This window comes from Manis pentadactyla, chromosome 9 (genome assembly GCF_030020395.1).
Source record: "Manis pentadactyla isolate mManPen7 chromosome 9, mManPen7.hap1, whole genome shotgun sequence".
NCBI lineage: Eukaryota > Metazoa > Chordata > Mammalia > Pholidota > Manidae > Manis > Manis pentadactyla.
The window spans coordinates 50,877,080-50,900,722 of NC_080027.1; the positions used below are offsets into that span (position 1 = coordinate 50,877,080).

The 23,643-nt window shown below is 41.9% G+C and overlaps 1 protein-coding gene and 1 non-coding gene across 2 annotated transcripts; both read right to left on the minus strand.

Annotated features, from left to right (window-relative positions):
- Positions 1–7,313: 7,313 nt before the first annotated feature.
- EIF4G2 (eukaryotic translation initiation factor 4 gamma 2) lies at positions 7,314–19,588 on the minus strand. Its single transcript, XM_036918076.1, has 23 exons — positions 19,569–19,588; positions 18,603–18,783; positions 17,602–18,139; positions 16,857–16,905; positions 16,461–16,526; positions 15,668–15,808; positions 15,050–15,152; positions 14,239–14,370; positions 14,082–14,148; positions 13,839–13,990; positions 13,371–13,481; positions 13,096–13,179; positions 12,912–13,010; positions 12,513–12,654; positions 12,252–12,412; positions 11,069–11,194; positions 10,842–10,946; positions 10,539–10,754; positions 10,200–10,458; positions 9,640–9,844; positions 9,290–9,501; positions 9,083–9,204; positions 7,314–8,140 (listed from the first exon to the last, which is right to left on the minus strand). The coding sequence occupies exons 1-23, from the start codon at positions 19,586–19,588 to the stop codon at positions 8,075–8,077; spliced, it is 3,357 nt and encodes a 1,118-aa protein (XP_036773971.1). The 3' UTR covers positions 7,314–8,074.
- LOC118928647 (small nucleolar RNA SNORD97) lies at positions 11,587–11,728 on the minus strand. Its single transcript, XR_005031308.1, has one exon. It is a non-coding gene; the product is annotated as a small nucleolar RNA SNORD97 (small nucleolar RNA).
- Positions 19,589–23,643: the final 4,055 nt, after the last annotated feature.

A 23,643-nucleotide genomic window follows, 5' to 3' on the forward strand; every position in this document is an offset into this window, starting at 1 on the left:
CTTTTTATTCAGTTGTGGTGGGTGGGGAAAGGAAGTCAAAGTATCTTCCTGAATCTTTTGAGCCGGTGATTTTCAGCTTAAAATAATCTGCATACCTAAGTGGCACATTTTGGAGAGGCCTGCTCTGGGTCCCTACAGGGCTCTAGAGTCATCAAACTGAATTCCAGCTCTTCCAATGCAGACTGTGTGACTTTGGATGGTAGTTTTATTTGAATGCAATTTTCATCTCCTTAGCCTCAGTTTTCTACTGTTTATATTGGGATGACAATGTCTCCATCTCAGGATTGTTCTAATAATCGAATGCAGTAATGTATGCTGTGGGCCAGGCACACAGAGCTCAAGAAAGCCTTTTTTCCTATTTAGGAGTTTTTTGTGGTTAATCTTTTATTGTGAGTATTGCAACTGTTTGTCTTAGTTTGTCCTTTATTTTGAGGCACACAGATTAATAGACAAATCCAACAATTTCCTTTACGGTTTCTGGATTTTTTTTTCAGGCAGAGGTTCCATAAAGTTAAAGAAGCTTATGCTTCAGGGACCACTACCTGCATGGGGCCTCTTCCAAGGCCTTCTAGAGACATCACCTCAGTCTCTGCTTTGTCATCATGTGCTGTTCCCCCTGTGTATCTGTAGTATCTCGTCTTCCCACTTATAAGGACACTGTCATATTAGGGCCCACCCTAATGACCTCGCGTTAACTTGATTACATCCACAAAGACTGATTTCCAAATAAGAGCACATTCACAGGAACCTGAAATTAGGACTTCAACAAATCTTTTGGGAGTGGGGGACATGACTCAACCCATAATGGGGGGATTTGGAAGCTGACTGTTCCTCACATCAGGTCCTATGGCCCAGCCCTCAGAGGCTCCTGCATGTGCTCACCCGGCTTTCACTACACACTTCTGCAAGGAGGAGATCACCCTCTGGGGTGAATCTCTTCCTTTCTTTCCTCTTCCTCTGTCTCCCAACATGCAATTCAGCGTAGCGGTGATGAGGGCTGGCCTCTGTGACACGGTGCAGGTTCAAAGCACAACCCTGTGACTTTGAGTTGTGTGGAAAGAACTTGCAGGAGGCGCTCATAACTACTTGTTGAGTAAACTGAAGATCTCGGGCAAGGTGCTTAACTTCTCCAAGCCTCAGTTTTCTCATAAGTCTATAGAGATAGAAAAATACCTGCATCAGGAGGGCTGGAAAGATTAAATGGAATGAGTAATCTAATATGCCCAGTCCAGCCTGGCATATACTAAATGTTTAAGAAATGTCAGCTAGAATAATCATAATAATATGCCATAGAATAGCCATGGATAATATCAATGAGGGGTTTATATTATTAATAAACAATAAGAGTAATCCTTCAAGACAGTCCATTCCACTTAGACTAAAAGGCGAGATCCTCCCTGTGTCCAGCTAGTGCCGTGTGCGGCCCCTGCTCCTCCCCAGCCTGGAGTCCCTGCTCTCTGCTCCGCCGCCCTGGCCGCCTCCTGTCCTCAGGCGCTCCTCTGAGTTCCTCCTGCAGGGCCTGTGGCTTTGCTTCCCGCTGCAGGGCAGGTTCTTCCCCGAGAGCTTTGCAGAGTTCACTCCTTCGCTTTCTTTGGTTATCAGCTTCTTGGTCACTGCCTCTTAAGGCCTTCCCTGAGCACCCTCTTTCAGGTAGCCCTCCGGCCCTCGCTCTCACTTGCTCTCATCCCTTTCCCCACGTCCAGTGCATTTTGCTAATACACTGTATTTGTTTATTCCCTCTCTCCCATCCCCAGAATGTTTGCTCTGTATGGCTCTGTCTTTCACTGTTCTGTCCCTAGCCCTGGAAGTGTGTCGCCATGGCATCCAGTTGGCAGTCAGTCAGTGTTTATGAGTTGAATGGTCTTGTAGAGCATTCCCACACTGTCCGGTACTGACTTTCTTTACCTGTCTACCTGGCTCCTTGCAGTGACCCTAGGAGGTGGGCAAACCCAGGATTATTTGACAGATAGGGCAAACAAAGCCCGAAGAGCTGAAGTGGTTGGCCTAACTTATGGAATTAATGAATGGGGAAGCTGGGATTCAGGCACTGACTGCTCTGACTGCATGTCCCACGCAGACCTAAGCAGCCTTCAAGGATTCAGTGCTTATCAATCACGTAATTGCATCATCCACAGTTGACAGGGGACAGAGCTGAGGCCAAAATCCTCACCCCACCCTGCATTATAAGGATGTCCAATAGGTCTTGGTCTTCTTTCCCTTGGGATGTACAGGATTAATACTCTTGTATCCGCCTGCCAAGGGGGGAGGGATGTCTTCTCCTGGCAGCCCAGCAGAGGGCGCTACAGAGACAGCATCTTGCTTGATGGTCTGGCTCTGCCATTCTCGACTAAACTCCAGGTGAGGTAGGGCGCCAGGACATTCTGTGGGTCTGGGCAGCCTGTGTGACTCCAGTGTCCTATTTCTGCCCCCCTTTGCCCTGTGCTTAGTCTCCTGGATGTTTCCTTCTCTCAGCTCAGGTAGCCCTTTACTCACATCTCACCTGCCCCCAGGCCACACGATCTGCACCTGTCTTCCCCACTTGACAGGGGGCTCCTGTCCAGGTCCCAGTGCCTTTACAGCTCTGAGACCCTCCCTTCCACGGGTACAGATGACTGGGTTAACTTCAAGTGGGGAACTGGGTGCCTTGTCATTGGAGTGGGAGCACTGGGAAATGGTAAGGGAAGGGCAGCTATGAGAAAAAACTGTCACTCCAGCAAGCGTTTACTCATAACTACCCTGTTTTTAGTTTCTGTCTAGTGGGCTGGTGCAGATAGGTACAAAAATTACTGTAATAATTACCTTTGTATACACGCAAACACACACACATACATACTTATGAGATGAATATAGGAATACATATAGGTATATATAATTCTGAATGAATGACTGTAGTTAGAATTATATAATAAATACAGTTACTTATTCAGAGTTACCCTGTAATCAGTAAAGCTTAAGTTTCAAGGCCTTCCTCTTACACAGGAGTCTCTCTGGACCCTGGATTTTGTATTCTTTAAGAGCCACACCTTCTCCCCCACACCCCAACTGCATAAAAGTCAGTTCCACAAAACCTGATTCCTTGTTGCATTCGGTGTCCATTAACTGATCGCTAATACGTGCCCAGCACTGTGCTCGCACCGGGAACAGAGCAGTAGGAGAGCCTTCCCGTGGCTCTCTTCTCAATACGGTGGGAAGACAGGCAGTCAGCAGGTGGTCACAGTGAAGCTGAAGCGTAGTAAGTGCTGGCTGGGGAAGTGGCATACAGAGGCCTTGTGGTGGACAGTTACCTTTTCTTGTTGGCTGTCTACCCAAATCCCTTCCAAAGTTCTGTTTTTTGCCCCCACACTGTACATCTTGGTGGGAGTCAGGGCATGCTTGACACCACAGGGGACCAAGAAAGCATGACCCTTGCTCTGCTAAAGGAAACCGGGGCAGCAAGGCAGACACATGATCCAGCTGTCACCTGTGGGCTTCTGCCCGGAGCGCTGAACCGGGACAGTGTCACTGGGGAATTCATTCAGATACTGACAGGGGAGGCCCCAGGGTTTGATGGGGGCTGCAGCTGTCCTAGGCAGGCTACTGCTGTGGTTCAGGCTACCCAGCCTCCCTTACTTTGAAGCCTGGTTCTCTGGGCTTCCTATGGACCCAGTAAATTAAGTGGAGTTCCAATAAATTCCCTTTTTACTTAGTTTGTCCAGAAGTGTTTCTCTTCTTTGCAACCAAGAACCCTGATGAGCACAAACTCCTAACTCAGCCTTTGGCAGAGGAAGGCGTTTTCCAAACGTGAGGCATTTATGCTAATACCTGAAGGATGAATAAGAATAACCTAGAGGAAGGGGAGAAAAGAAGTGGTAATAGTAAAGAGAACAATTTCCAGGCAGAGGGAACAGCCTGTGCAAAGGTCCAAAAACAAGATGGAAAAAAAAAGTACAAGTGGGCAAACAGCAGATGACTCAGTAGATGCCTTGTTAGACTAAGGAATTTGAAATTTATTCTGAGGACTACTAGGAGCCACTGAAGCGCAAAGGAAGGGCCTGACGTTAAGAAAGACTCCTGACTTCAGTGTGGAGAATGGACTAGGAGAGTAAGCTGAGAAGCAGGGACTGCTGCTCAGGCGTAAGATGATGATGGCACTTGGACCTGGGTGGTGCAGATGGGGAGAGACGAATGGTCTCAGTAGCTATAATGGGAGTAAAATGGACTTTTCGAGAGGGAGGAGGGGCCAACAGTGACTCATGTTTTGGGCTTGGATGGGAGTATTCAGAGCCAGGAGAGGGGAAATGCTGGTTTTTCAGGAGAGTTAGCGATAGGCATGATGGGTTTGAACTGCTTGTAGAACACTCAGAGGAAAGTCAGGAGCTGGTTAGAAGCCCAAGTTTGATATTTTGGAAAGAGGTTTGGACTCAAGCTATAGATGGTCATCAGCAGCACACAGACGGTCACTGAAGCTACGGGAGTGAGTGGTGGTATTGAGGGGGGAAGGCTGGACAGTAACATTCATGCGCCAGACTAGAAGAGAGCCTCAGAGGAGACTAAGAAGCCTGAGAGGGAAACAAAGGAGGACACAGAGTGGTCAGCTGTCTTATACTTTCTATATATAGGTCAAATAAGAAGACTGAGAAATGCCTGTTAGACTTAGCTGGTGACTGCAAGCTCAGGGTAGTTCAAGGGTAAGTCTTGGTTGGAAAAGCTACGACAAACGTTGAGATGTGGACTCAACATACTGCAGGACTGTGTGCGAGGCTGTCTGCTAGTGACTTCCACGTGCTACATTATTCAGTTCTCGTGGCAATCCTTAAGCATTAGCCCCATTTTCAAAAGAAATCAAGACTCAGAATGGTAAAATTTAGTGCCTAAAGTCACACTGCTACTAAATAGTAGGAATGAACCCTACATCTATCTAGAAATCAAGTCGGAGTCCTTTCCATTACTTCGTCCTTCTTCTGTGTCCAGATCCTGCAATGTAGGATAGCTGTATTTTTTATCTAGTTCAACAAATATTTGAGTGCTTACTGTGTGCTAGGCACTGTTCAAGGGATACAGCAGTGAGTGAATAAAGTCCAAAATCTCAGTCTCACATTCAGGAAGGAGTCAGACTTAAATGCAGTAGTCATATACTAATAGTAGACATGGAGATATTTAAAGCAGGAAAGAGGAGTAGGGGAATATGTGTCCAGGGTTACATTTTTAAATAGGGTGGCCAGTGGAGGCCTCACAATGAAAGTGACATTTGGGCCAAGACCTGATGAAGGGGAAAGAGCTAGCCATCCAGTTATCTGGGGTAAAGTAGGAACAGAAAATCTCCAACACTTGGCATGTCCCAGGAACTGCAAGGGGGCAGTGTGGTGGGACAATGAGCAAGGGCCAGGCATAAGAAATTAGATCAGAAAAGTAGAGTATGTGTAAGGTCAGGGAGGAGGGGGACTAGATCAGATGTAGGGCTGTGTAGACAGCATTTAGTGTTTTTGACTTAAAAATCTTAACTAGGTGGAAAGCTATTTGATGGGTTTGTTACCAAGCAGGGCTTATTTCTATTTATTTTTAAAGGATTCCTCTTCCCCTGGCAGCTGAAGGAGCACATGGAGGAAATGAGTCCAGTTAAGGCTATTGTGCTATCTAGGTGAGAAGTGAGAGTAGCAGCTGAAGAGAAGTCTGATTTCTAGTGTTTTGAAGGGAGAACCAGCAAGATTTTATGATAAATTGGAGGAAGGGTTTGACAGTCAAGCAACTGAAAAGGTATTTTGTTTTTTTGAGATCAGATATTAGCCACTGAAGATGGAGAACAGCCAGCGAGGTAGAAAGAAAACTTAAAGAGTGTGGTGTCCCAGAAAGGAGTCTCAAGGAATGATTTAGTCACGTGCTGTCTACAGGATGGCCACCGGCTGAATACAGCACTGGCATTGTTGATAAAGTGCTGTAGGAGTAGAGTGCAGCCTGTTTGAGAAAGGGGAGAAAAGGAACTGGTCAGGTGAACAGACAACCCTTTCAAACAGCTCTGCCATATATATAAAACAAGAGCAGAAGTCTGGGGCAGTAATTATAAGATTTAAAAATACATGGAAGCTCATATTTAAGGCAACTCAGTGCATATTTGTATGCTAATACTAGTTGCATAGTCATTCATAGAAGGTACATGCTTAATACATCCAAATAGTTTTCTATGGTATGGCAGGTTATAAAATATGCCATCAGTGTCTTTGGAACAGATTAACTCTTTTAAGGGGTATCTGAATTGTTCTTGGAAGAATGAGGGTGGATGAAATCCCTACTATTGTGACCAATGAAAAACCACTGCACAACAGGTCTTTCTTTGGCTCAATTCCTCAGCTGATTGGGAGAATTCTGGCTGTAAACTCAAGACCTACCTCGCTAACCACAAACTGTTACTTGCTGGGTTAAAAGAAATCAATTTCCCCCTTGGTGAGGAGGGTTGGGCAGAGGGCCAGGAATATTTATTTCTACAGACTCACAATAAGTTTCAAGTTCTTTAGTTTAGTTTCTGCTTAGCCTGAATTCCATGATACTCAGTTACCTACTAAAAGCTACACGTTTTGTCAGTGAAGACAACTTTGAGAATACAGGAAGGGCTTGGCTCACTTTTCTCACTCAAATAGAAAACTGGTTCTACCCACAACCCTCTTGAAGAATAAACAGGTAGCACATCAGACAGTGAAGGTTCTATCAGGGTCAGCAGCATGTTTATTATTGTCTGCCTAGGGGCTCTCCCCAAGCCAAGTACTGCTTGTTCATAGGTAGTAAGACAGCAACTGGTCTCCAGTAGTACTTGAAGAGCCTCTATCCAAGCCAAAGCAAGCCCAGGATAGTCACGTTCCTACTAGGGCTCATCAGCAATTAGTTGGGTGCATAAGCATGTTTTAGTGGTTCCTAAAAACACATCTTCAACTTCCATGTAGAGCTTCAGTTGGATTAGGCAGCAGCAAACTTCACTGGGCTAGCACAGGGCTTCTAGAAAACTTCCCAGGCAGGGGCCATTCCTGGCAGCTCCACCTGCAGAATACCTGTGCTTGTCTTGGCCATGAGGGTGGTCTGCGTCTCAGAGATCAGTGTGTTTCAGCAAGTTTGTTGCTATGTAGTAGTAGTGCCCAGGAATTCAGGAGACCTGACCTCAGCACTGTTATTGACTGAGGTCTTCTAGTAAGTAATCTGATTCTTGAATAACCACCTTGAATTTTGTGTCTCATGAAGTTTAAAGTTCCGTAAATCTTCAAGCTAAAACTGGTCTCCTAACCTACAAAGCAAACAATTCCTCATAAATATGTGGGTTTTACTTAAAAATCACATATTGTACAACTGCATCAAGTATCACAATGTTTATTGATAGATACAAGTATATAAAATCAGGGCATGAACATGACTTGATAAATTAAGTAGACTTAATTTCAATACTATAATAAGAGGGACCAATTCAAATTCTCACCATTTGTTTCACACCCACAAAAACCACTTCAAGGGCATTAACGATCTCTCAAAACTGATCAGTTTTGTGCAAGTAAACCATGTTTCTTTTAAAAAGACTTGTGCACTTGCCCAGGCTCAAGGATATTAAAATCTAGCACATAAAGCCCATTACTAGAGGTAGAAATACAGGCAATATACTATTACGGCAACAACCATCAATTACAGTTAAGAATTTTTCTGTAACAACCAAATGGATAATCAAATATTGCAACAACTCAAGTATTACTGAGCAAAGTGCATTTCTACAGTATTCAGTGTTGCTATTCAGTTTTCTAACTTAAAACAGCCTATGATAACTGGCAGCAAAGAAGGTCCTTGCAATAGACTGCCTCTGCTTGAGAACTTATGATGTAATTATTGCATGCTGCTAATATACTATCTAAACATTAAAGATACTCCTAAAATATTTGATGGTAGACTATGATTAAGACATACACTACAAAAAAACCTTACGCAGAAGGAAATCCTAACTGACGTGCTTCTGCTTTAAATATTGTGAAAACATTACAGCGGAATGAATTTTCGCAGTGGTTAGGTCAAATGCAGTTACATCATAGCAACAGTATGTTTTGCACAATTTAAGGCTTTGGCTGGTTCTTTAGTCAGCTTCTTCCTCTGATTCTTCTTCTTCAGCAGTTTCTAGCCAGGTTAACCACTGATTCACCTGTGATTTAATTTAGAATTTAACAAAATTAGTAGTACTTAATTAAAAGATGAAAACTTCAAATAGTTTTCAGGATCAAACTAGCAACCCACCCAATAACAGATAGGACTCCTTTCACAATCGCAAAAACAGCCTCTACAACATACTACAAATAAATTAATTGTATATTAGTATTTCAGAAGTGGTTTATTTGTACCTGGGTAACATATAACCATTTATGGCTAGTTAAGTGTCATTTTTGACACTGCTCAAATTACAATTTCAGATTTCAGTGCGGGAGTGGCTCTTGTTGAGCCTACTTGTCAGCAGTACTGCAGAGTAAGGAAGATTCCCAAACACACTTCAAGCCCCACCCCAGAACTGCTGGATCAGATGCCTTAAAGACAGGGCAAAGACTAACTTGCTACAGGATGATCCTCATAAAGCTAATCTGTGAACCTATATAAGATACCATAAACCATTGTTCTCTGGTCTCCAGGGACACTAGTGTACGAAATCATCTGGGTTGTGTACCACACACAGATCCACTGAATCAGAATCTCTAAAGGCAGGTTCCAGGACTTATCCCAAACCACTCTTCAGATTATTAATGTGTACTGAGTTTAAAACCCCGAGGTATAAAGTTCTGCCTCTAGGCCAGAATTCCACTTAGTAAGATGGTAAAGGGGAGATCACTTCTGGTTTTTCTTATCTCCTCTAACATTTTAAAAGCTTAAACTCAATCTTCCAAGTAGCTTTACTTCTAAAATAAAGTCAGCTACTTTTAACATCTTACCCAGCATTAGGATTAAAGCCTTTCATGCCTACCTTAAAAAAGCTTGTACAGTGCAGAATGGTATGTATATACAAACTACTAGGACTATTTTGCCTGTATTCGAGTTTTAAATGCTCATTAAAGTTTAAAAAGCAAAGAAATGGCCAAATTTCTAACCAATTATTTACCTGGAACAAAGCCTTGCCTTTCCCCGGAAACTCTTGGGTTATATCTTCTTTCCAAGCCAAGAAGGCTTCTTCTTCAATAATTTCCATGTCATAGAAGTGAACAAAAAAACGGAGTAACATGCCTAGAAGAGGAAACATAACCCCATCAATTCAGTGTGCTGTTGAAGTGCCCTGTACCCACCAGTCTTCTGGTATCTGTCCCCTCACCTTTTGGGAAGTTGCTATTGTAGCAGTGCACCTGAAGGGCATATAGGGCACTGACTTGCAGATCAACGTGATCATGAAGGAATTTCTGCATTACTGGCTTGAAAGAAAGCAGCAGTTGTTTCTCTTGCTCTAACTGTTCTTTGGAAGGAGCAGAGGAAGAATCTGTTTCATCACTGGGTGGGTTTACTTCACTAGAAATATACTGTAAGAAGCTGCATAACAGAAAGAGATCTTTTAAGAACCCAAAAACTTTGAAACAGACAATTCTTAGTCCCTTGCACTGTAGACCTTTCTCTAGTAAATAAGGCCTAACTTTGTATTGTAGGTAGATGACCACAACGTTATCTTACCTAGTCATTAAGATGTTCACAAATCCTTTATCTACATGAAGTTTGGGAGAGATGTTATCTTTAATCCATTTATATATGGTTTGAGGGGATGGATCCAACTTTATTTGCTTCAACAGTTCCTTCTCCAATTTGAGAAGTGGGAATAAGAAACTCAGTCCCTTTCCTTCCAAAATCTCCAACATGCGGTCCTTATTCTGATCAATTTCTGAAGAGACAAAGGCATTTCCATCGTCAGCTAATTTTACGTGACTGGTCTAGAAAAGAGCTTTACAAATGACTTCCCAAATGTGTAAGATTCATATAGAATAAAGAACCCAGCAAAAACTATAGACCAAAGGGAAGTAGTTAAATCATAACCTCTCTTTTTAAAATAAAGATGAAGTCTACCTGTGGTAATGGTCATGCTTATCTGGAAAGGATAATTACATGTCTGACCTATATAAATCCAATCATGGGACTAAGAAATCTCTAGAATCAGTTTATGTGTGTGTGTGTGTGTGTGTGGTATGTGTATGTATATATATAATGTATATATAAAAAATTCCCTGGCATTCTCTTACCTGGGAGCATTTTCTGCATATTGACCTTGCTTTGTTGAAAAAGTTCGGTTAACCATTCTCGATCTTGTAACTTAGCTAATTGCTGAAGACAAAGTAAGAAGAGAGGAAAATGGGTGCCACTTTCCAGTGGTTGAGCTAGTTCTGAAATGCTCACCAGCTCTGAAATGATGGCACGAGCTGCAAACTGTGCTAAGTATGATTTCACCAAGGGGATGTCAACCTCTAGTTTGGGGCACTGGTCCAGTACATTCAGGAAAGCCTTAGAAGAAATACAGAACACAGCTTAGTTCTCAAATTCAAATTGAAGAAGAACTCTTATAGAATCAGAGAAGTGCCCACCTGCATGAAGTTGTCACTTGTGGCTATTCCTTCCTGCTTGAGTAAACTGATCAAAGAACTTGCTTTTTCTTTATCTTCATCGCTTCTATCCAGTGACAGGATGATTACTTTGCTTAACATCTCAGGAAGAAAATGTTTAGGAGCCCTCATTTCTCTCACACCATTGACAGCTTCATTTGCGTTTCCACTATTCAGATATTCTGTCACAACAGTTTCCTGAAAACACAACCCAAGTATCTTTACAATGTCTTCTTACCTCAAATTTACTCCATGAATTAGACTATGGGATTATTTGACACTTACAGTTAGTTTAAGTAGTTCTTCCTTTGATGGTGGTGGCTTTTTACTAGTCTTGGCAGGCTTTTCCTGGATAAGTGGTGGATTAGTTTTGAGACCAAGCTGAGGTGTCTAAAACCAGCAGTGTAATAGGAATAAATGTTTAGTAAACTTTAAAAAAAAAAAAAAAAGCCCATAGAATACCCAAAACACCAAAAAAACCTTTAGAAATGTTGCCACACCACAGTTCATACCTGTCCCAGAGGTGGTGTTTGAGTGCGTGGTGGTTGTGCACTAGGAGGAATCATAGTTATCTGGGGCTGAAGCTTTGGCACTTGATTTTTATTCATTAGGAATGACTGAGCAGGCCTCAGGCTAATCTAGAATTAAAAACAAATCAGAACAGATACCCAAGTTAACAACATGCAGTTAGCAAACTAAATACACTTCATTCCAAATTCTAAATTAATGCAGTATGTAGAAAACACTATAGAATCTAGGGTACAAATGTCAGTTTCTCAAGTAACTGGGAAGGCTTCACTCCAGTTAACGTTTCATTTCTGGCAAGAAAACTTAAAAAGATCTGACCCACACAAGAGTAAGATACTATTTATATTTGTTCAGAATTCTCCTTGGATAAGCATCACCAAATATTAAAAACCAGAAAATTCTAATTAGTTTGGAAGATGTATTTAAGTAATGTACAGAGAAATCACGATCAAAATCTTGACAATCGTTTCCCTTGCTCTAACTGAATACTTTTTTAAGAGGCTTGCCCTCATATCTCATAATCTTCACTCATAGGACGCTGGACAGCCAAAGAAAAGAAAAAGAAGTACAGAAAAGAAAGAAAGTTTAAAGAACTCCAGCATTAAGTCCTCTTAATAACGCGTCTTTTTATAATCATCGGGCAATAGACTTCTGAATCAACAGGCTACGGTATATAAGTAACATAGGCAAATGTACCTCATCTGCATTAAGCTGTCCTTTCTTAGAAAACCGAGGTGGCATATCCTTCGACTGTCCTTGCAGCTGGGATAAGAGTCCCTGACTCTGGTTATGGTAGAGCTGGCTTAGCCCCTATTACAGAAAAGGAGAAAGAAAGTCTAGATAATAAAGGTTCCATAAGCCATAAGGAGAACTAAATTGAATTTTCTCCAGAGAAAGTAAAAGATGCAACAGGGAAGAATTAAAAAAACAAAACAAAACAAAAACCAAACCCAGCTAACCTGTCAAATAAAGTGATGTGATTTTACTAATATTTTACTCATCTTAAAAGATAAGCATTTTGCCCAGCTTGAAGTAACCGTCATGGGTGTAAATATGGTTTAGGAAAAAAAGACACTAAAACACCCACACTTTAAAAAAGCCGAAGTAAATCACACACATTTCATGATTTAACACTTGTTGCCTTAACATTCTTAAATGTTTTCTCACCTGGCTTTTCATAAACTTGCCTCCCATCTCTCCAAACTGCGACTGGGTGGGAGGCATGATGTGTCCCCCATGGCCATTGAAGAGTTGATTTGAACGATGACGCCCCATGGTGGGTGAAAATCTATCCTGGATAACTCCTGGACCAGTACCAATTCCGCTACCTTAAAATACATTCATGGACAATTCTTTACAACTCTATTATTATAAAAAACACTAAAGTGAATTTTAACTTAACCAAACCACTGTTTTGTTCATAATCACCTGGCATTTGTCCAAACATATCGGCAAGTCCTCCAAGTGGGTCCCTATCCATTTTCATCCTGGGCGGCATGAACGGCCCCTCCAGAAAGAAGTCACTTCTCATCCCTTGAGCCATAGGAGCAGGAATAAACACCCCTAGATCCTTTTGAAATAAAGGGAATAAACATTTGATTCTGGACACTCCTGCAAAAAACTAAAGTTCTTACACTAGGGAAAACACGAACTTCTAGACTATTAGAGTGCTATTTATATAATTTCTGTAGAGCTTCCTCTAAAAATGGCATTCAAAACACTAAATACATTAAGCTCTACCAGTAAGTCTCAAATGAGCATTAAGGATCCTTGTGCTACTATGAAGTTAACCCAGTGATTTCAAGAAGAAAACAGTAAGTATCTTACTTTTACTGCATCTTGACGGATTTGATTGATCGTCTTTGGTCCATTGTCAAGAAAAGCCTTGCGAGGAACCCAGTGGTGTTCTCGCAACTCTACGGTGTCCTTTAATTTAAGAATAGTTTCGTTTCAGTATTCCTGAATGGAAAGTCAGCTTTACCAACAACACATTTAAAGAAACCAGTTTTACCTGCAGCAGGAAACGAATCCTCGCTGGCAATTCCTTACTTAACATCAAGGAACACATTCGGGCAAAGTACTGATCCATTAAGGACTAATAAAAGAAAAATACATTGATTAGGAAGAAAAGAAGTACGATGGCAAATGTATATATAAGGGCTTTTAAGACTTCTGAATTACAATCAAGGTTAGTAACTAAATACAGCTATGCCCTATAATACCACAAAGAAGCTGAGTATAATTAAGACAAGCTACTCACACCGTTTCTGTCAGCAACACACATACCTTGGCTCGTTCATGGTCTAATCTAGGTCCCACTGTCCTCATTATCTGACAGAGGCACTCCAAATCCTCTCCCATATCTTTGAGTTGGACTCTCTTCTTCTTTTCCAAAAGCTACCAAAAGAAGTAAAATGCCAGATGTTGACAATATCTTACTTAGTTTAGATGAAGTACTTTCCCTCATGTTTGCACTAACTTAGTAATTCCTAGAGTAGGGAGGAGTATAATACTTTCTATTTTTTTTCTATGAAGAAATCCCTCCAAATAAGCAATTTTAATGTAGGTAACTTCTACCCTTCCTCGCAAAACACTACATACTCCCAATATTTACAACACGTAAATAAAAGTTTTACATGGCCAGCAAAATTGTTAACTAGCCTACCAACATACTCAGATGGTACAAAGCAATTACAATTTCCCCTTAATAATGATGCACACAGTGATTAAGTCTAAATTCCCAGTGAAACTTACTGTTTTGATGCACTTATGAAGGATAGATTCATGAATAAGATCAAGCTTTCCAAGTTCTCCAATGAATTTGATGTTCCCCAACATCTTGATCTTAGCAATAGCTCTCTGTTCCTCCTCCTCGGGGAGGAGGGGATTTTCACGCTTATCATAGACTGAAGAAAATACAAAAGAAAAAAAGTCAACATTCAGTATCAAGTTGAAAATATAAAGTACTACTTAGTATTAAACATAATAAATTCTCACCATCAACATTTCTGGTTCGATTTTCAAATTCATCTTGTAATTTGGAAATTAGGAGGCGTCTGAATGTCTAATAGAAACAATAAAGACATTTGGCAGGTTTTGTTAATGAAATCTTCCAAACCAACTTTAAAATAAGCAAGCAAACACTACCACTTACTGTGCTTTGCTTCTGTCCTGGCTGACCCTCTGCTGCTGGGCCATCAAAGTTTGGTGCATCTTCTGCCAACCGCAGACATAGCTGAGCATACAATGAGCTATACTTTGGCTCTTCTAGGGCTTTGTCCACAATCTGAAGGACAATGTAAAAAACAAGTTTTTTACTCAACACGACAATTTTTGGGAAGAACCGTTCCTTTGTAATACTTCCCCCTGCAGTCTTAAGAATTTTAAATCTCTCAACAAATTCCTTACTGACCAATTGTCAATGACCCATTTACAATTTGGGAATAAGAGCACCTCTTCTATAAGATTTACTACATGAACTAGATTAAACAATGCATATGAGTGCTTTGCACACAGCAAAAAAAGAAGAGGCACTTACATGTTGACTATTACAGTGTACCAGAAAGGTCCAATTTATACAGATCTAATACTAGCCACACCCCTCCTGCTCAGGATTTGAAAATATCTTGGGTATCAAAACTATAGACACCAGAATCTAATCTTATACCAACTATCATACAATTTCATTTCCAAGACCAAAATGATGTTTTCCAGAGGGAAGAACAAAAAACCCTGGGAGAGTCAGCTGATAAGCCCCTATTTAATTCTTCCAGCGTGGCTGAACAATTTAAAATTCACCTCTTAAATCTGATGCCATTAAGTTGGTAGTTTTTTTTAAAACCATCATTACTTAAAAGTCCATTTATCTAGCTCACACCTCATTGTTAGGCAATGATACCAAGGAAAAGCTTGGGTTTGCTTAGTATTTTCCTCTCCCTTTCAGTCAAAGCCAACATTTCACTTACCAGCAGTATGACCCCTTTAAGGATGAGTTTAGACTCTACACCCACATTGAGGAGCTCAAGGCATAGCTTGTCAAACTTTTCAGGAGTAAGCTTATTTAGTATGCTGGGAAAAAAACAACACTGTGTCAGCTAATACACAAAACACTGAATTGAGAAACAGCTTTTTAAATTATGTTAATCTTTTAAATTACATTAGCTCTTTAATAAAGACATATTTTCTAACCCATCCAACCAAGATGTTGAAGCAAACTTCTTTACCCTACTGGGGTCCCCAGCTGTTCAAGAAATCTTTCTCAAATCCTCAAAACCAAGAGAGCAAGAGCCTTATTATTCAAGGCTAGCTCCAGGAGCTAAGACCATTAAGTTCTGTGCCACAGCAGGCACATGAACTGGTAGCATAAAAGGCTTCTGGATTTTAGCTCAATGTCCAAAACCAACTCTAAGTCCCAAAATACTGATATGCTGCTCATCAAGATAAAACTGTCAACACTGACATTCATTAAATAGGTACTTTGGGCACTGACAATGCCTTCTGAGTGATATAACACTACACACAAAAGTAATACAGCCAAACCACTCTGCTTCCCTTTTAGTAAAAGGATAGACCTATAAACTTACCCTCTTACTTTCCTGAAGATTGCATCATGTCGTTCTTTTTCATTTGCGGAGTTGTTTGCTGCGGAGTTGTCATCTCGTCTAGTGCTTCGTGCAGGAATCCATTTCTGAGCGTTTTGCCCTGGGGTTTTCCCCAGGAACTCGCTAGTGAAAATTGAGATTTATAATTAAGATAATTTAAACAGAATCCAGGCACATCTATCAAATATCTTACCACTAAGAAATTCTTCTAAATAGAAAAGGCAATTAAGTTCTTCTTGACTTTGCTAACAACTAAGTAACTCACCATCAGTGATTCTTAAACAGTGTGTACCATAAACATCTGATGGGCTGAGTGAACAGACTGCTAGGCCTACTCCCAATTTCTGCTTTAGGGGGTCTGGGTAGGGCCTGATAATATGCATTCCTAATAAGCTCCCAAGTGATGCCAATGTTGCTGGTCCAGAAGCCACACCTCTAGAACCAGTATTTTCTAATGTCTATGACCATGATGCATTCACACTGCCTTGCTGTACCAGTCAGTATGGAAAATAAACTGGTTTCAGAAATAACATCAGTGAAAACAATAATCCAAAGAGTAAGAAGATAAAATAGTTTGAGAGCTTTAACTCACATCAAATGATTTGGCTGAGGAATAATCAAGAACTGGTATTCTAATTTTAGGATATGTAACAGAACCATGTGTAAGATTAGGACTCCTGACGTCTGCTGCCATAACTATACTGTTAGAGAAAAACTATTCATCTGTGAATCTGATTTTTATAAAATACTGTTTTTGCATGCTTTTTATACATACCTGTTGCCAGCAGTCTTGGGATAGTGCTGAGGTGCACCCCTACTTCCTCCTCCGCCCGAAGAAGCACTGTTTAAAAGAAAAAACATAAAAAATATATATATACATGCCCCAATTACATCTTGTCTCACTTATAAGCTAGTGGGTCTTTTAATTATTTTGTATTTCAGAAATTACACCACAGATGAAGACTGACCTTGGGACTAATGGAACACCAAGTAATTGACATTCATTCTTCAGATGGCAGTTAGTAGAAGGCAGGGAAACTTCAAGTACTTTTTAAAAATGTACACCACACATTACAAATTAAACTTGCAGCACACTAAGTTAGAATTATTTAGGGTGGCCATTCTTTTGGTTTTTCTCCCTAACAACTGCCAAAACTAAATCTACACACACCTGAAACGAGAAGCACCCCCTTCTGCAATCGCACTCTCCACTTTGGCGGCTTAACAACGAAGAATCTTCAAAAGAATAATATTAATGGATGGGGTGGGGAGGGAAGAGGATGGGAGAAACGAAAAACCTAGAATGAGAGAAAGAGTACCAAAATTAGATATTGCTAACATACAATTCTATAAATCCTCCTTCAGTTATGACTTATTTCAGATCTTGGCACTGCAGTTAATTGAACTTTCACTGCATTGCAGATCTCACAAGACTAAAAATAGAATGTACTCAAAGAAAAATAGACATTAAAATTTAATTTTGTTTGGCCACCTGAAAATTTCCTTGTGTTCAAAAATGCAAAGAACCTTCATAGAAACAAGAACATCTCAGCTAAGGACTAATCTCTAAAAATTCCACTGTACTTCCCTTAAAAGTGAGTACAGAAACAGAAATCCAACAGAAAAATCTATTATCAACACAGACTTATTAAATATTATGTGGAAAATGCAGTAGTTTTTACTGAATCTGAGACGAGCCCACAGACTGGTTCAGAGTTAGGTGAAGACTGCTTAGCAGTCTTCTTCACTGTCCATTCTTTAAACTCCCCCGCACGGAGGGCATCCGCGAAGTTGCGAGAGGGACGGGGTGGACAGTGGCTGGCACTAAGCAGGCGAAGACGAGGGCCACAAGGCAACAGGAACCTCCGGCCCGCTTTTTCCCTTCCTGGAACAAAAGAGCAGCGGATTCCTCCCACCCAAGCTTGACTTAGGGAAGTGCTTCCGACAACCTTCCTGCGAAGCCGCCGGGAACAAGCCTCGGTGGCGGGGAGCGGAGGCCGCCCCCACGCCCGGCTCTTTGTTCTCCAGGCAGGAGGGCAGCCTCCTGCCCACCAGCCGCCTCCAAGCCGGCTCCCTCCCGCCCCGTAAACCCCCAAGGGACTGACAGACGCCTCTCCGTTCCCTTGCCTCCGGACGGAAGAACCTAAGTCCTTGTTCTCCCTCTCCCGTCCCAGGCGGGGCCCGCTGGGAGGGCCCTTCGCTCCCGGCTGACACAGGAGCTCCACGTACCTCCCCACAGGGAGGTCGGGCCCCGGGACTCCTGTGCCTCGGCTGGTCCCGCGCCAACGGCCGGGCCTTCACCGCCGGCCCGCGTCCCTCCCCGCCGCGGCGCGCGCCGCCCCGCCACGCTCCCCGCCGTCGCAGCACACCCGCGCCACGGCCCGCCCCGACCGCAGGCTCGGCTCCGCACGGGACGGCCCCCAACTGCAACCCGCCAGGGCTGCCGGATTCCTTCTATTCCGTCAACAACGGGAAAGGGAGAATAAAAGCGAACAATTCCTAGGTGCCCACTGTGCAGTGGAAACGCTAGAAAGGGTCGCCCCGCCCGGCTCCGCCTGCGGCCGCCATTTTGTGCTGCTCAAGAAGAAGCGGCCGGGGCACGGCGGCCATTTTGGAACACTCTACTCGGCGGCGGTGGCTCCACTCACCTTCACCAAGAACTCAGCAGCTGCCACAGCAGCTGCCTCCTCAGGATCCGGTCGTCGGGGACAGGGAGGGAGGGGAGGGGAACGGAAAACAAAAAAGGGGGAGGGAGGGGGAGGAAGGAGTCGGGAACGACTTGAAACTTTCAGCTCAGAGGAGTCGCTGCTGCAGCCACCACCCGGTACTCGCCGCCACCTCCATAGAGCTCCGACTCGCTGCTGGCGCTAAGGCGTGTCTGAAGCCGAACTTATCACTCCGGGGCAGGCGAACCCACCAGAGCCGTCCCGAATGGCTCCTTCACTACCCAATCAGTAGTCTGGGTGCCGCCTGCCACCAATCCGCGCGGGAAGGCGGGGAGGAGGCACCGGGCAAGCTTGGTTGCGGCGCAGGCTCGCCGCAGTGCGCAAAGCCCTATTCGTGAAGGCTCTGAGGCCAAGCGAGTGGCGTAACGGGACCTGAGCACAGTGGAAATGCGAGACCTTTGCGTAAAGTCGGAGCGCCCTTCTGAGTCTGCGTTGGTGTGACTGTCTCCCCTTCCTCCTGTCTCTTTGTTCCCCTACTCCCTATCCCGCACCCGATATATACTACCCTCTTTCCCTTCTACCTGGTTTTGTCACCAGGACTCTGGGGAAGAAATTCGCCTTTTTTCTACCCTGCCTGATTCTTGTCCGTGGCGTGTGAAGAGCACTGTATTTCCTGGCGCCCGCAGGGAACCTCGACTGCCCCTTGCAGGCCGGGATTCCCTCGGACGGGCCGGTAGGCTTGAGGCCAGGCGCCCCCGGGGCGCAGCGCCGGGAATCACTATTGCTCTCCCAAGTGTTCGGCTTCCGCAGAGTAGGGTTCACGAGACAAGACCGTGCACCCAAATAACGTAAATAAGACTTCATTCAGCTCCCTATTTATTCTACCCCCTGCAGAGGGAATGAAAGGAAGGGGTTTATTGTCTTTGTACTTCACACTAGCAGCTTTCCCTAAAGGACTGTCCGCCCAGCGATCACGGAGGGCTACCCAAAATACACCAGACTTCTTTGGAAGAAGTATTTGTGGAACGCGGCCGTTTGGAGGACTTTAATTGCTGGCTCCTGGTTTTTGTTTCTGTCATTTTGTTTTTAAGAACGTCGAAGACTGTCAACTGTATATTTCCATTTTATGTAAGTTCCATCATAACAAACAGGATTAGGCTTTTCAAAGCCGGCAGGTTGAACTACTTACACTTCTCAGGTAATATTTTGAAGGTTACCATAAGATGAAGTGTTCCATCGTTTGCGACATAAGAGCTATCCAAAAATGGAGTCCTGGCTATACAAAAATGGGCTGTTTCCATATATACTTAACAGAAATTTCCCTATCTTAATTTTGAACATACAGTTCTTGATACAATGTGTAATCAAAAGCATGAATGTGTGTGTGTATTTTAACATGTATGACTTAAGGAAAGTGTGCAATAAAGGCTAGGATTTTCAAAGACCCTAGGTTACATTTGACATGTCAAAACAGCTCGGGTGTTGAAAGCGCCTAGTTTTAATACAATTTTCAAGAGTGTTGCAGTTTTTCTTAGGACTTTTAAACCTAGTAATAGAAGGGTGTGGCTTTGAAGGTTCCTAAGACAAATCCAGCTTCTTTAGATCTTTTGCACATATAAGGCTGATTATTCCCTCTCTATATTACTACAATTATTGCTATTAAGTCAATTTCAGTTGAACTTTGTCTTTAACAATTGGAAAAGATATTCTCACTCTTGGAGTTACATGATAAAAAAAGAGGAAACTTAGTTTTGTGAATGGTGTGAGCTGTTTCAAATACAAGAGGTTTCACTTTGTAATTTCACGACACTTCTAGCTTCAGAATAACACCAGAATAATATTTCTTTAAAAATTTCTGTAGGGCTTTACAGTTTGCAAAAATGCTTTCATATATGTGATGTTTTTACATAACTTGTTTATAGTCTTTGTGACTAAGAGCACATTAATCTAGTAGTATAAAAAAGTAGGCTTCAAAGAGCATATTTACTAAGTCCTAAAACTTGGGTGGTCTTTTAACTGGGGAACTTGAAATTCAATGATTAAAAATAAAAAAGGTTTTATTCAATCTTTAATTTTTTCTAATTGTGAACTCTGTTACGGACTTTCCATGTGAGAAACTGGGCTGGGAGAGAGTAACCCAAGGATAAATATGGATAAAACACCATCTTTCAACTACCTTTCGATCAGTGGGAGAGAGATCCACAATTTTTAAATGTTTCCATCACATCATGGATATATCAAAAGTCGAGATCATTGTCTGGAATTTAACTTTTAGTTTATAGAAAATGGAATTTTAAATAACACCCACTGCACTCTGCTAGTTTTTTTTTTGTCCCTGATCAATAGTTTTTTTAAAATTCATTTTATTATCATTAATCTACAATTACATGAAGAACATTATGGTTACTAGACTCCCCCCTTCACCAAGTCTCCCCTCCACAAACTCCATTACAGTCACTGTCCATCAGCGTAGTAAGATGCTGTAGACTCACTACTTGTCTTCTCTGTGTTGTACATCCCTCCCTATGTGCCCCCCACATTATACATGCTAATCGTAAGGCCCCCTTTCTTTTTCCCTGCCCTTATCCCTCCCTTCCCACCCCTCCTGCCCAGTCCCTTTCCCTTTGGTAACCATTAGTCCATTCTTGGGTTCTGTGATTCTGCTGCTGTTTTTTTCCTTCAGTTTTTCTTTCTTCTTATACCCCACATATGAGTGAAATCACTTGGTACTTGTCCTTCTCCACCTGGCTTATTTCACTGAGCATAATACCTTCTAGCTTCATCCATGTTGTTGCGAATGGTAGGATCTGTTTTTTTCTTATGGCTGAGTAATAGTCCATTGTGTATATGTACCACATCTTCTTTATCCATTCATCTACTGATGAGCATTTAGGTTGCTTCCATTTCTTGGCTATTGTAAATAGTGCTGCAATAAACATAGGGGTGTACCTGTCTTTTTCAAACTGGAGTGCTGCATTCTTAGGGTAAATTCTTAGAAGTGGAATTCCTGGGTGAAATGGTATTTCTATTTTGAGCTTTCTGAGGAACCTCCATACTACTTTCCACAATGGTTGAACAAATTTGCATTCCCACCAGCAGTGTAGGAGGGTTCCCCTTTCTCTACAACCTCACCAACATTTGTTGTTGTTTGTCTTTTGGATGGTGGCGATCCTTACTGGTGTGAGATGATATCACATTGTGGTTTTAATTTGCATTTCTCTGATGACAAGCGATGTGGAGCATCTTTTCATGTGTCTGTTGGCCATCTGAATTTCTTCTTTGGAGAACTGTTCAGCTCCTCTGCCCATTTTTTAATTGGATTTGCTTTTTGTTTGTTGAGGTGCGTGAGCTCTTTATATATTTTGGATGTCAACCGTTTATCGGATCTGTCATTTATGAATATATTCTCCTATACTGTAGGGTATGTTATTGTTCTATTGATGGTGTCCTTTGCTGTACAGAAGATTTTCAGCTTGATATAGTCCCACTTGTTCATTTTTGCTTTTGTTTCCCTTGCCTGGGGAGATATGTTCATGAAGAAGTGGCTCATGTTTATGTCCAAGAGATTTTTGCCTATGTTTTTTCTAAGTGTTTTATGGTTTCATGACTTACATTCAGGTCTTTGATCCATTTCAAATTTACTTTTGTGTATGAGGTTAGACAGTGATCCAGTTTCATTCTCTTACATGTAGTTGTCCAGTTTTGACAGCACCATCTGTTGAAGAGACTGTCATTTCCCCATTGTATATCCATGGCTCCTTTATCATATATTAATTGACCATAAATGTTTGGGTTAATATCTGGGGTCTCTATTCTGTTCCACTGGTCTGTGGCTCTGTTCTTGGGCCAGTACCAAACTGTCTTGATTACTGTGGCTTTGTAGTAGAGCTTGAAGTTGGGGAGCGAGATCCCCCCAACTTTATTCTTCCTTCTCAGGATTGCTTTGGCTATTTGGAGTCTTTGGTGTTTCCATATGAATTTTTGAACTATTTGTTCTAGTTCGCTGAAGAATGTTGTTGGTAATTTGATAGGGATTGCATCAAATCTGTATATTGCTTTGGGCAGGATGGCCATTTTGATGATATTAATTCTTCCTAGCCAAGAGCATGGGATGAGTTTCCATTTTAGTGTCCTCCTTAATTTCTCTTAGAGTGTCTTATAGTTTTCAGGGTATAGGTCTTTCATTTCCTTGGTAAGGTTTATTCCTAAGTATTTTATTCTTTTTGATGCAATTGTGAATGGAATTGTTTTCCTGATTTCTCTATTAGTTCATTGTTAGTGTATAGGAAAGCCACAGATTTCTGTGTGTTGATTTTGTATCCTGCAACTTTGCTGAATTCCGATATCAGTTCTAGTAGTTTTGGAGTGGAGTCTTTAGGGTTTTTTATGTACAATATCATGCCATCTGCAAATAGTGACAGTTTGACTTCTTCTTTACCAATTTGGATTCCTTGTATTTCTTTGTTTTGTCTAATTGCCGTGGCTAGGACCTCCAGTACTAAGTTGAATAACAGTGGGGAGAGTGGGCATCCCTGTCTTGTTCCCAATCTCAGAGGAAAAGCTTTCGGCTGTTCACTGTTCAGTATGATGTTGGCTGTGGGTTTATCATACATGGCCTTTATTATGTTGAGGTACCTGCCCTCTATACCCATTTTGTTGAGAGTTTTTATCATGAATGGATGTTGAATTTTGTTGAATGCTTTTTCAGCATCTATGGAGATGATCATGTGGTTTTTGTCCTTCTTTTTGTAGATGTGGTGGATGATGTTGATGGATTTTCAGATGTTGTACCATCCTTGCATCCCTGGGATGAATCCCACTTGGTCATGGTGTATGATCCTTTTGATGTATTTTTGAATTCAGTTTGCTAATATTTTGTTGAGTATTTTTGCATCTACATTCATCAGGGATATTGGTCTGTAATTTTCTTTTTTGGTGGGGCCTTTGTCTGGTTTTGGTATTAAGGTGATGTTGGCTTCATACAATGAGTTTCAGAGTATTCCCTCCTCTTCTATTTTTTGGAAAACTTTAATGAGAATGGGAATTATATCTTCCCTGTATGTCTGATAAAATTCCGAGGTAAATCCATCTGTCCCAGGGGTTTTGTTCTTGGGTGGTTTTTTGATTACCACTTCAATTTCTTTGCTGGTAATTGGTTTGTTTAGATTTTGTGTTTCTTCCTTGGTCTGTCTTGGAAGGTTGTATTTTTCTAGGAAGTTGTCCATTTCTTCAAGGTTTTCCAGCTTCTTAGCATATAGGTTTTCATAGTAGTCTCTAATAATTTGTATTTCT